Raw genomic sequence first — 13,841 nt, 5'->3', positions numbered from 1 at the left:
AATTCTCAAAACTTGAAAGACTACTAGAGTTTTTCATATTTAAACTCTGAAATTGTAAATTAGTATGGTTTTTTAATGTAAACCGTGTTTTCTTTTCTATTTCCTTCCTTCACAACAGATAACATCATGTGGGGACTGGGGACACTACCCGACGGTAAGTAAGAGATCGAAAATAACACCATTTCCAGATTATTAAATATTTTTAATTTTTGTTGTTTGTATAAATTATATGTTATGTATTATTATTTCGAACTCCCACGAGTATATATGGCATAATAAGGGTATTACTTAATCAAAATAACTTGAAATTATATACTGGATATTAAGTTATGGGAGGGTCATCTGTTGTTCAAAAAGATTGAAAAAGTGCATTTGGCTTCGTTCCCTAACAAATTTAATGTACATATATCACAAACTACTAAAGCTATATTAAAAAAATTAACTCAAAAGAAATATTTTTAACACCTCTTCTGTTAGTGCAAAGCACAACAATAACACCTACTCCCCATATAAAGATTATATCTATAACTACTTGAATAATTACGTCAGAAGCATTACATTTTACAAGCTATATGATCCACGCCAGTCTCATATAAGCCGATTTCATAATGGAATGGAAACCATCCTTCTACATCATATCTTAACAAATATGAACCAAATAATAGTTTGTCAAAAAAGTCTTGCGGTATTTTTATTGAATTTTCAATTGTTCCTAAAAAAAGTAAAACTCATACCAACCTCTTGACTGATGCTACGGCTGCTATTATGCCGGTCTCTTTTGACCATTTCAGCGATTTTATCGCAATTTTCGGCGACAGGCCTTCGGAGCGTGGCGCATCTTCAACCACCTCTACAACAGAACGAAAACGTTGAAACCATCGTTGTGCGGTGGAAATGGAAACTGTATCGGGTCGATAAACTGCACAAATTTTATTGGCGGCTTGAGATGCATTTTTGCCTTTATCGTAGTAGTACTGTAAAATATGCCGTATTTTCTCCTTATTTTTCTCCATGTTTGCGACGCTATAACTCACGAACGACTTAAAAGAAACGACAATCAATCAAACACGTGTTAGCGCGTGTAATGAGCTTTCCAAAAAGGTGTAGCATGACCCGATGCGACGAATAAAACTAGAATTACGCGCTCTCAGCGCCAACTAGCAAAAATACCGCAAGACTTTTTTGGCAAAATAATATGTCAAAAGTGTGGAAGTCGCACCTTGATTTCCCAAGCCAACGCAGAAAACAATTCCTATGGTTGAATTTTCCCGCCTTGCGTCGTAACGTACGTAGTCTTGGGAAGATGCGAGGGTCGTATTCATGAGATTTATGGAACAATAAGTCTAACCACATTTTTTCTAAAGACACTTGAAAAAATTCTAGATGCCTAAATAAGAGACAAGTTTCTCTGGGCTAACTTATCGAAAGCACAGCAATCTCATACGGAAGGCAGATCCACCAAGACTGCATTTCTCCCACTAACTCTATATCCAGAAGGAGCTTTAGTACAGAAGAAATATGCTCTAAGTGTATTTCTGGACATATTGGGGCAATCGGCATACCGACATGGAAATCCCCGAAGCTAACGGGATTTATAATTAAGAAGCATTTCAAGTACCTATCAGTCATTTTAGATAGCAAGCTGATGTGGAAACTTAATGCAGTTTGGGTTTACATGGTTCCTATTACCTGGACTCATACCTTGGTGGTACAGCGTGGTAGTCAAGCCAATATTGCTTTATGATGCTTTGGTGTGGTAGATCTCTGCCGGCAAAAACTCAGTCAGAAAACCGTCCTGATACAACGATTCACTATTCTCTGCATGCATAGCTCCAATTAAACTGAGCCTTCATTTGGCATTACTGAAGACCAGTAGGTCTCCACAGTACCAGGGCGACTGACCTGGCTCCTGGTCTTTCCAAGGAAACTACACAGTCCGAAGTAGCGCCTGTTGGCAAGAGTTATTATGCGTTTGATTTCGAGACTGAAGTAGTTGTTGGCGTTAATTCTGGTTCCAAAATTGACAAAATTATCTACGACTTTAAAGTTATGACTGTCAACAGTGATCTGGGAGCCAAGTTGCGAATGCGATGAATGCTTGTTTGATGACAGGAGCTATTTCATCTTGCCTTCGTTCAATATCAGACCTATTTGCTTCGTTTCCTTATCCAACCTGGAGAAAGGATGTTATGGCAAATGATATCGAAATCTTCAGCGTACCTCAGCAGCTGTAAACTCTTATAGAAGATAGTACCTTCCCTATTCAGCTTTGCAGCTCGAATTATTTTTTCCAGATGTAGATTTAAGATGACGCGCAATAGGCAGTCGCCCTGTCTGAAACCTCATTGGGTATCGAACGACTCGGAGAGGTCCTCCCGATCCTGAAGGAGATTTTATTATTATTCAACGTCAGTTTACACAATATTTTAAATAAGGCCTAGTTTTTCTGGGATACCAAATTCAGATAAGGCGGCATAATGCTGTCAAAGGCAGCTTTAAAGTCGACGAAGAGGTGGAATTTGTTGAGAAGGCTTATCCCATGGTAGTTGGCACAGATTGTGAAGTCTCCCCTTTTGTGGTTTGAGCAAAGCAAACTTAAATCCCTTTAGTCGGGCATGCTTTCGTGCGACCATATTCTACAAAGAAGCTGATGCATTCTCGTTACCAGTTCTTCGCTGACGTATTTGAATAGTTTGGCCGACAATACATCAGACCCTGCCGCATTGTTGTTCTTCAGGCGGGTAATAGCTATTCGAACTCCTTCATAAGTGGGCAATAGAACGTTCGCTCCATCGTCATCGATTGAAAATCGTATTCACCATCTCCTGGCATTCAACAGGCTGGGAAAGAGTTTCGTCCATAATTTCAGTATGCTCTAGACATCACCCACTAGATAACCGATGTTGGTTCTACAAGAGTATGCTGCCGTCTTGAAGTCTTAGTTGTTTCATCTTTTCGTAGCATTTTAGACATTGCTCCTATCGACTAGCTTGTTGAGGTCTTCGTACTCACACATTCCGCCATCTCTCTTTTCGTGACCTCTCCTTCAACTCCCGGTATCTATTCCATCCCGCACGTGTTGTGGTTTTTGTCAAATCAGCTTTATTAGCACGCCTTCAGCGAGAGTTTGCATTTAAATTTCTGCTGACTGCAGAATCCAAGCAATTAGAGTTTAATGACAGCTATTGCTAAGTATTTACAGACGCATGCGTCTTCGTAAGCATATTTGAAAACAATTAATAAATATGTCCGGAGCCATTCTCGATATAGCATTCATTAAAACAAAATGGCTCTCAAGTCTCCAGCTGGTCTTCCGTTGGCTTTTGATTTAAATTTGCTTTGCATTCACAAATATACTCACATGCAGTTAACTACGTATGGCACGCATATGAAAGTCAGTGTCTATGTATAAACCGTAGGCCTTATTTAACATATTGAATTCATGCATTCGGAGCCATATGAAAACCGGACTGTTAATTTCCCATGCAGTTAATTATTTACAATCCAAGCAATGCAAATGCCATATTCCAGCAAACGGAAGCCGGAAGAAACGCTTACAAGCATCAGCATGCAAAATATATAACCAGGCTACATGCCTTGGTGGTTGCGCTTTTCATTGTCGTAGACTCACTTCGAATCGAACTTAAATATGCAAATACATACTTATGAATATGTAAATGTTGCTGCTTATGTGTGCATAACAACCGCAGCTCTGTGCAATTTGCGCTCGACAAAGCCACAAACATCTTAGAAGCAGAGGAGAGCAGATCTTCTGGAAATCTTGATGATAATTCAATTGCTTGCATAAACTTTGATTGCCTCTTGTTTTACTATGCTTCAAGTACATGCTACACACACACATAAAATAATCAAAATAATCTCGTCTTCAACTCGTCGTGTTTATTCTTTATTTCAACTTCAACTTGTACATTTTATAAGCGCATATTTGCTTGCCTTCGCTCAAACTATGTTGCATAATTCATTTTGTTCTTCATTTTAACAGGATTTCCGGCAGCCGCCTATGCAGCCTATGCAGCTGGACGTGGTTATTCGGGATATCCAAGCTTCGGTTTGCCTTACCCTGCTGGTGAGTACAAGCTTCAACTTTAAAAACGCAAAAAGTGCACACATACAGACACACCCAGACTTACACAGCCACAAGAGCATTTATGTTACGAACTCTCAACTACTACAGGAACGTTACATTCACAAACATACTGCATTCGCATACTAATATTTTAACAAGCACACAAATGTGGCATCCTTGAGTACTATGTATAATGATAACTTTACTATTACCTTACTCTCAACTTGTACTCCCTACCCTAACCTCAAATACATAGCCAGAAACTATATCCGCGCATATGAATGCGTGTATATGTGAGCATATTTGCGCATATAATTCCCAAAACTTCTTTCGTGCCACATTTATTATTCAACTTTATTTTCGTTTTGAAATGTTTCCTTTTATTTCAATGCCGAACACATTCAGAAGCTTCAGGGCCAAGCAGTGGCTGATAAAACTACCGCTGTGTTCAACGGTTATACAGGCTCTATATACGTATTATACATGCAGGTGTCGGCGTCTAACCTCGCGTTTACAGAACTATTTGTATCTCTACTTTAGTACTATATTACCTAGAACTCTACGAAATATTATATGTGTTAGCTATTTGCCAATATTTAACATATCCCACGAACTTTCCGAGATCTAAAAGGAGATGTCGGAGGCCTATAAAATACGATATAAATGATGAGTCTACGAAACATGTACGTCTGATTATACGTGAATCCATCCTTCAGTCTTTGAGATATCGATTCAATAATTTGAATACGCTCTTCTCCCAATAAGAAGCAGGTCATTTGTCGAAACCGCTGATATAGAATCGCTGTAGCATATAAAACCATATAATATTGGGTATACTAGCGTTTAATGCAGAAAATGCTTAAAAACGTTTCTGAAATTATGATAGCATATTCCATGTCGAATGTGTCAATCAATAAATTAAGTAAAAGTATCCCTATTGTTAACATAGAGTGATCCATTTCGAGGTTCCCTACTTTTTTTTTTACATAAAAACACAGAAACTTCAAATTTAATGAAGAATGTTTATTAGCAGTCCATAGATTATTCCTTGGCATTAGTTTTTAAAGATTATATCCTTCACTCGTCTACGTCACAGAGTCTAATTTTCGATGACTCTTTCGAACATTTCGACTGGTAATTGGCGTATGACACGCGTTAAGTTTGCTGCAAGGCCTGAATCGGAGCGGGATTCTCCGCATATACTTTAGACCTTACATATGTCCACAGGTAAAAGTCTAACAGTTTGATATCACACGATCTTGTTGGCCAAAAACGTGAAATTAGCTGCTCACCGAAGTGTCCTCTCAATAAATAACTTGATTGTTGTGATGAGTGGGAAGTGGCGTCGTCTTGTTGAAACCAAATGTCGCCAAGATCACGAGCTTCGATTTCAGCTATCACATAGTCGATTGTCATGGCGCGATAACACTCGCCATTGACGGTTAGGTTCAGCGACATAATTTTTGAAGAAGAAATATCCACCAATGATTCCACTGACCCACATATCAGGCTAAACCATTGCACTTATCATCCCGCTCTCCTGTGATCCGTAAGAAAAGTAGTTTATTAGATTGATAATATACATTTTCTGAAAGAAAGAAAAAGCAACAATACTAAACTAACATTTTAACATAAAAAACATCCTAAAACGCTGAGTTAGCATTTTGTTGGCAACTCACCAAAAGTTTTCTACAATAAAGTGAAACAGACTGTATGGCGGCTTCACTTTTGAAGGAATACACTATTTCCTACAGAAAAGAAATATTGATATTGAAAGAAAGGTATTCAGGATGTTTTATATCGGAATACGGTTTAATATGATCAGCACAGTTTTCCGCCTTTAGAGTATATTGCATTATAAAATATATAATATATCATACACTTATGCCAACGATGTTTCCGGCTCTAGAAACACTTTTCATAAGCACTTTTAGGGAATGTCTTCCCTTCCCTTTAGAGAAGTTTCCTTTATCTCCTTGTTATTTTTTATTTATCTAAAATCCGATTCCACGGAGCGAAAATTTCCTTTTTGGGGAAAAAGAAAAAATCACACCTATCCAAATCTGCTGAATATGATGGTAGATCAATAATCAATCACTGCATTTTTGGCTTTAAATTCGACCACAATCGTAGTTCGGTGCGATGGTGCATTATGGTCAAGTAAAAGCAATGAATAGTTCTTCCACAATTCCTGTGATTTTCGATGGATGTTCTCACGCTTAATTTTTGAGCGGCTGCGGCCTGCTTTTTTTGGTTTCGACTTCGTGAATATGTGATCGGGATTCGCATGATCCAGCATGTCTAAAATTCAATTTTACCGGGACGAGTCAAACAAGCACGCGGTTCATACACAAAATATCCACCAAGATCAAAACAGTGAGGGTAGTAATATTGTCAAACGCTCTTCTGCAAAGCTGTATGAAGGAAGGCGGGATGAATCCCCTTGTCACTTCTTTCTAAATTTCTCGGCGTTTGTCAAACTAAGATTGAAATATCGGGACTAGTCACAATTATGGGGATGCTCGTCGATCTGTGCTGTGATGATCTACTTTAAATTTGTGCACAACACAAAGAAAGCTATCGCTTTTAGATCAACTCTTTCACTGAATGTTAAATTACTTCTCATTTGCTGAATGCATAGTTTTCACAAACATTGTGAAGATTAACATATACTTTTTGTATTATTAATAACAAAATATCGCGTAATCGAAAGCACTTTTAAATGAAAATAGACAGGCTTGTACAAACTCACATATTAGACCGTTATGTACATAGATAGACCGTCATTGAAAGTTCTACGGCTGCAACTCTTAAGCCAAAGGTATATATGTATGCTAAGATGGACATGAATTTGCAAAACTAAATAATACAATTTACCTAACATCGAGTAAAAAATTTGAAACATAAATCGTACTGATAATTTCATGAAAACTTCTGTGTGAACCAACTCCTAATACTCGTAAATATTTGTCAAGACTCATGGACCTTTACTGCCACTAAACCAACGCATTATTTTGCATTGATCGCCTACACTTTAGACCATTATTTTTATTTCTTAGCATTTTCGTATTATTCAAAATTATTAATTTTATTTTTAATTTGGTTTTTAATTGAAATTTTCTTTTTATTTCTTTTCATTTCATTTTTATATACGTTTAACGAATGTGCTTCGCTTCTGCAACCTCGCATTACCGAACGGTCACTTGCATTATCAATCCTTGGTGACGCATCTGCTCACTCAATGGTTCGCTTTCGGTCGCAAAGCTGGTGTAATGGGGGTGGTGCCCGATAATCGCATACTCATCGGCGATTATATGACGATGACGACGCCGACGGCAACAACGACAACATAAAGGCTAGACCAAAGAATATGTGCCGCTTATCGCACATATGTAACTACCGTTATAATTGAATTACTTCCGCAAGAAGTGGACTATTAGCACGGTGTCATTTGGTACAATTGGAAAGTGTTTTTTTTTTCCTTTCTCTCGGCTTAAATGATTATATTTATACGATTTTTTTTTTTGTTTGAAAAAATAATTTAATGCCCAGAACTAATCGTTACACGAATACATATGTATATGCTAGGTTTAAACTAGGTATGTGCTAGATAAATCGAAAAATACGTAAAACAAACTTCAACCTATAAAATATATCTCGCTAAATATGTATATCTATTTTTATATACATACATATGTACATACCAGTTTAAGTCGACGTCGAATATTAAATTTTGTATCTAAATTCATTAAGGCCTAAACATAATATTGCAATGTTGATTTACAATGAAATAAAAAAAAAAAATAAAAAGCGAATCATTTTAATGTCAAATTAAGAAAAGAACTTTGTTTTCAATAATTAACGGAACTGGATATTGGAATCTGTTGTGAATTTCTTCATTGTGAACAGTTCTTAATATCTTTTTTTTTTTTTTTTTTTTTTTTTTTTTTTTTTTTTTTTTTTTWTTTTTTTTTTTTTTTTTTTTTTTTTTTTTGGTAATTTACATCCGTATTCATATATTTATTTCAGAATGATCCACCATATTATGTTAACAACAAGAACTACGATAATAGGCTTGATATACATATGTATATGCCAGTCCCACCAGACTTATAAAAGGTAGCTCTTAAAGATAATAATTTTATAGTAGGAAGAAGCATCAAAAGTCGGATTGCGGAACTTTAATGCGCTAAACCAAACCTACTCCCAACTCATATCTCTCCCACGGAGCTACCGATTTAAGGTTTACTTCATGGATGACAAAAATACTCTAAGATTCCTTTATTACACGGACTAATGTACGTCTAATCTGCTGTCAATGCCATACCGTCGAGCAAATAACTTCAAACGAATTTATGTCCACTCAGTATTCATGTCCGGAATAAGTTGGTGGGTCCACTATCCGTTTTTTAAGGTTTTGAGGTTTGCTGCACATTGTAATGCTTCTGGTTCTTTTCTATCTTACCTGAACAGGGTATATTAAGTTGGCCACAATGTTTTTAACACACAAAAGGAAAAGCCGATAATATCTTTTTCTTCTCTATTGGCGAAGAAACTGCCTACATTTGGAGATTCCAGGTGTGACCTGGTCTTTTCCACCTGGTCTTCACAACGGCTTAACGCCGACTCATTAGATCTTGTATATCGTGCATGCCTCTAAACCATATAGCTGAAACAGGATCATGGGTGACTTGTAGATTTTGGTATTTGTTCGTTGAGAGAGGACTTTACTTCTCAATTGCCTACTCAGTTCCAAGTAGCAACTGTTGGCAAGAGTTATTCTGCGTTGAACTTCGAGACTGGCCGTATTGTTGGTGTTAATGCTGGTCCCAAGATAGACGAAAATAATAAGTCATCAAAGTTATGACTATCAACAGTGACGCGGGAGCTAAGTAGCGAGAGCTTAACCTAGTTCATGCCATATCCATTGCTTTGCTTCCTTTTCAAGTCTGTAGAAAACAGAACTAACGGCGCGATTGTTAAGAACAATGGTATCCATAACATCGACGTACGCCAGCAGCTGTACACTCTTACAGTAGATCTCTGTTCAACTCTGCAGCTCGAATTATTCTCTCGAACAGTATATTAAAAAGGTCTTACGTTATTGAGTCGCCTTGTCTGAAACTCGTTTGGTATCGAACGGCTCAGAGAGGTCCTTCTCGATCCTTATGGAGCTTTTGATATTGACAACGTCAGTTTACACAGCCGTATTAGTTTTGCGGAGATACTAAGTTCAGACATAGCGGCAGCTCTTTTTCGTGCTGCCAAAAGCAGTTTTGAAATCGACGAAGAGATGGTGTGTGTCGATCTCTTTTTCCACGCATCTTTTCTAAGATATAGCGATTGCTGAAAATGGCTAGTCAGTTGTTGATTTCATAGACCTGAAGCCACACTTATAAGTTCCAAGTTTTTTGGACTTTAACCTTTCACACAGTACCCTCGATAGAACCTTATATACGATGTTGAGAAGGCTTTGCCCTTGGCAGTTGACGCTGATTGTGGGATCCACCTTTTTGTGGATAAATTCTAATCGTCGGGCATGCTTTCGTCCGACCATATTCTACGAAGAAGCTGATACCTGCTCCTTATCAGTTCCTATAAAATATATATGTAAAAGCAATCAATATGACGAGTTGATTCGATTTAGCCATGTCCGTCTATCCGTCCATCTGTATATACGCAAACTAGCCTATCAGTTTCTGAGATATTGTTCTGAAATTTGTCTCCCCAATACGCTGCTAATTTGTCAGAACCGCCGATTCGAACTATATAGCATATAGCTGTCATACAAAATGAAACTTCAAAATCAAGTTCTTGTACGGAAAACTTTCTTATGTGACGAAATATCTTTAGGAACTTTAAATAGGTTAGTTTAGGTCTAAGGCAACGATTAGATCTCTGAGTAAATTATTCAAATCGGACCACCATAGAATGTATATGCCATACAAGCTGACCGATCAAAGTTCTTCTAAGGAATATTTTGTATTTAAGAAGAGTATTCTAGCTTTAGTCTACCATTTTTTTCGGTTTTCAATACATATAAAGTTTTGCCAACATTTAAAAATATGCCCCATCTTTTTTGCTTTAAACAGTGGAAGAATATTAAATGTTACTTCCTTTCTTGTTCTAGGCTAATTAAGTTAACAGGAATGAGATGTCCTAGATATAGTCATAATATTTATTTGACATAATTATATAACTCAATACAATATCCCTTACATTGATCAAACCACTTTCTTTTTAATTTTCCATTTTTCAGCGAATCTTTTTTATTTTGAGCAGTAAGTTTGTTATAATTTTCGATAATCTACATATATGTATTTGCATAAAACCATTCTAAGATAACACAATTTGTTCACATTTTGGTTTCAAATGCCACACATGCACACACTTTTGACTTGTGTACTTTTTTGTTTCGCTTTGTTATAGGCTTAACAATATGTGGAATCGGTAGAAGTTTTGGTACCTGTAGTACCGCGGCCCAAACTGGTGGTCGCAGGCCCGGCAATGGTAGCGGCAACACCGTTAATACGCAACCTGCCACAGGCTACCAACATCAAGCGGCCTTAACGCTGCCTTTAGCAACGGCGCTAACTCGTACAGCTGCAATTAAATCGCAATTTTTAGGAAATATTAACTTTTAATCAGACGTCTAGCACACGAATCCTTAGTCAAGTGCTTGAATAAGCCTAGCCTACGTTATCGCTACCAGCCACCAGCCAGCAATCCGAAAATACCAGGTTAAGATCAATCCAATCCGCGCAACCAGATCGAAAAAACGAAAATAGAAGTCTGAGCCTACCAATCAAGCGAGGCACAAATTCAAGTGCTCTATCCAATCGATGCTAGTCGAACACTCGACCGTTAGCTTAGCGCCGTCTTAAAAACACATACATTCTTGGAGCGTACTCGTATATGCTCGAAGTAGTAGAAAATTTTAAGCCCACAACTTACGTAACTATTCGTAGCTTCAGCAGTTAGTTCGTATATAGTAGTATATGTGCTCGTACGTTTGTAAATCCATAAATCAAGTTGAAAATAGTCGTAGGAATATACTCGTTGGTAGTCGTTGTTCGTTCGTTCGTTCGTTCGCTTGTTTGTTGGCTTTTGTGATTGATTGTTGGTTCGTTATTTCACTCGAAAAGTCGTCTTAGGCTAGTAATAAAGTTTAAAAATGCAGTTACCGAAGTAGAACTTTGATCTTCTAGAAGTTGCGGTTGTAAACAGTCATTTGTATAATCACTTAAGTCGACAGCTTTATAGCTATAGTCATTTAAGAATGTTTTACTTTAATAACACTAAATGAATTGATCTCATAATAAAACTGCTCACACATAAATACGTACATAACCTACAATATGCAATATACACAGTATTCAACATACAAAAATTCTGAAATTCATTTGACTATTGATATTCGAACACCTATTAGTTCCTTTATCATATAACTACAATCTGTTTGTTGCAACATTTACCAAAAGCAACACAAACTTTTGATGTTTTGAAACTTTACAACAAAAGTTTTTTTATCGAATTATTTTATATAGTTTTCTTGCAAATTTTAGTGAGAACATGACAAACATTTTGTTTTATTAAATGAACTTTTCTTTTCTTAGTACTTTTCGATATACGTGTTTTTGCTAGATTCCATTGGATTACAGCATGCTAAAAACTTCTTTGATAAAGTAGAAAAATAACGTTAATCATTAAAATTTCCTTTAAGAAATTTATTATTCACGAACTCACAGTTTGATTTTTATTATACTTACCCTTAAGAGGGTAAATATTTTAAGTTTGCTACGAAGTTCGTAATATCTCGAAAAAAACGTCGGAGACCCTTTAAATTAGGTGTATAAATAATCAGCACGTGCGGAGACGACTTAACCAAGTCCTATGCATATACGCAAACCAGACCCTCAATTTTTGAGCTATCAATCTGAAACTTTGCACATGTCGTGTTCTCCCCAACAAACTTCTAATTTGTCGTAACCTTGCATATTGGACTACTATGGGGCATAGCTGTCAAACGAACTGACCAGTCGGACTCAAGTTCTTGTAAATTCTGAAGCCTTTTTTACTAGTTACCATCCCGAAAATTTACATGTATTATTAACCAAGATATTACTAATATATCCGGAAAAACCAAACAGACTGGTCCACTATATCATATAGCTCTCACACAAACTGAAGAATCAAATTCAAGTCCTTGTAGGAAAAACCTTTTTATATGTTAAGCTACATATACGAAATTTGACACGAAGTATTGCCCAAGGTAACGGTATAATATGCGAAGATATTGTTAAGATTGGACAACTATTGCATATAGCGGTCAAACAAACTGATCGATCGAAATCATGTCCTTATATGGAAAACTTTTTTATTTGACAAGCTACCTTCATGAAAATCGATATGGATTATTATCCAAGGTAGCGCTCATATATCCAAAGGAACTTTTCAGATTGGAAGACTATAACATATAGCTGTCACACAAACTGAAGAATCAAACTCAAGTCCTTGCATGGAAAACTTTTTTTATTTGTCAAAGTATCTTCATGAAAAATGGCATAGCTTATTACCCAAAGCATTTCTTTAATCTCCGAGAAAATGTTTATATATTTTATATTATAAAAAACGCACTCGTTAAGGATATTATGGCTTCCAGGTTCGGTTGTAATGTTTTTAGTTGTTTTTATTACTTTTATTTAATTTACGGAACCACAGCTATTGATGTATATAAACTTAATAGTTTATATTGATCATTGCTACACACGTTTTCAAAAATATATGGGATATTCTACAAGAATGCAGGATACAACAAAAATCTAAAAGCTACTGATGTGAGTCTCAAAACATTGGCATATGAACTTACCAGTGATTTCAACGCTCCTATCAATGGAAAATCAAAAAAAAATTTTTGATCACGCATAATGTTGCAATGTGCGGTTTCACCAAACAGTTGAAAAAAAAAACGCGAAAAGGCTACTACCTGAACAAAAAAAAATATTTTTTGTACATCTTATTTTAGTATTTCGAATTTATTAACACAGTAAAAATTTTAATTGATGTTATGAATAGTTTCAGACATAGAGATGTCTATAAGAAATACTCTCTAAAATATCAGTTGAACCGGTTCATTTTATAGTTTCAGATAATTCATTCATTGATAAGTCTATTAAAAAAAAAAAAATAAAAAATAAAAAATAAAAACTTTCTCAAAATTTCGGTTAACCCGGTTCAGTAGCACCTCAGAAACAATGGGTATTGTTTTAGAAAATACTGTTTCTAGTAAAAGGAATTTAGAGTGTCAATTTCAACAGAACCAGTTCGGATGTTGGGTTAACAAAACACATGTAGCATATTTCCAAAAATAATTTAAATTTTGAAAAATCCTTCGGTAGACGTATACTTCAATAGATAAACTTTGAAAACATAAAACAAACCGCTTTTTTTGTTTTTAGTAATCGATTTTTTTAATTGATTTTTTTTTTTTTTTTAATTGTTGACCAGAATATCCGTACCCAAAAAATTTAAAATTAACTAACGAGAATATTAATGATTATTCTCAGTCCTACCAATATACAACTTAACTAGCCAAAATCTTATTTTGAAAACCTCATAGATGACCAATCTATACTTGAGCATAGTGACAACAGACCTACTACAAATGTATGCCTAATAAAGCATTGCATCCACGAAAAAAGTATAAAATTTACAAAATCCCGTAACAAAAATTTATCAGTACTCATGCAGACCA

The 13,841-nt window shown here is 36.0% G+C and overlaps 1 protein-coding gene across 12 annotated transcripts in view; it reads left to right on the top strand.

The window, feature by feature from the left end:
• LOC108964976 (RNA-binding protein Musashi homolog Rbp6) overlaps positions 1 to 13,841 on the top strand; it is a 416,168-nt gene that overhangs the window by 385,977 nt on the left and 16,350 nt on the right. For 10 of the 12 annotated variants that reach the window (XR_001993067.1, XM_018927145.1, XM_018927119.1 and 7 more), the window contains exons 11-12: positions 119 to 154; positions 4,004 to 4,087. Coding sequence is in view for 11 of the 12 variants with exons in the window: in XM_018927145.1 (XP_018782690.1) it covers positions 119 to 154; positions 4,004 to 4,087 (120 nt within the window). In the remaining variant the exon portion in view is untranslated. Of the gene's footprint in view, positions 1 to 118; positions 155 to 4,003; positions 4,088 to 7,351; positions 7,881 to 10,516; positions 11,518 to 13,841 lie in introns of those variants that run through there. The other 2 variants (XM_018927159.1, XM_018927167.1) reach the window with 2 other exon arrangements.

The sequence above is a fragment of the Bactrocera latifrons genome, unplaced genomic scaffold (assembly GCF_001853355.1).
Source record: "Bactrocera latifrons isolate USDA-ARS-PBARC rearing strain unplaced genomic scaffold, ASM185335v1 scaffold_1, whole genome shotgun sequence".
Classification (NCBI taxonomy): domain Eukaryota; kingdom Metazoa; phylum Arthropoda; class Insecta; order Diptera; family Tephritidae; genus Bactrocera; species Bactrocera latifrons.
Note: the sequence above shows the minus strand (reverse complement) of the source record. Positions and strands in the feature narration are given on the sequence as shown.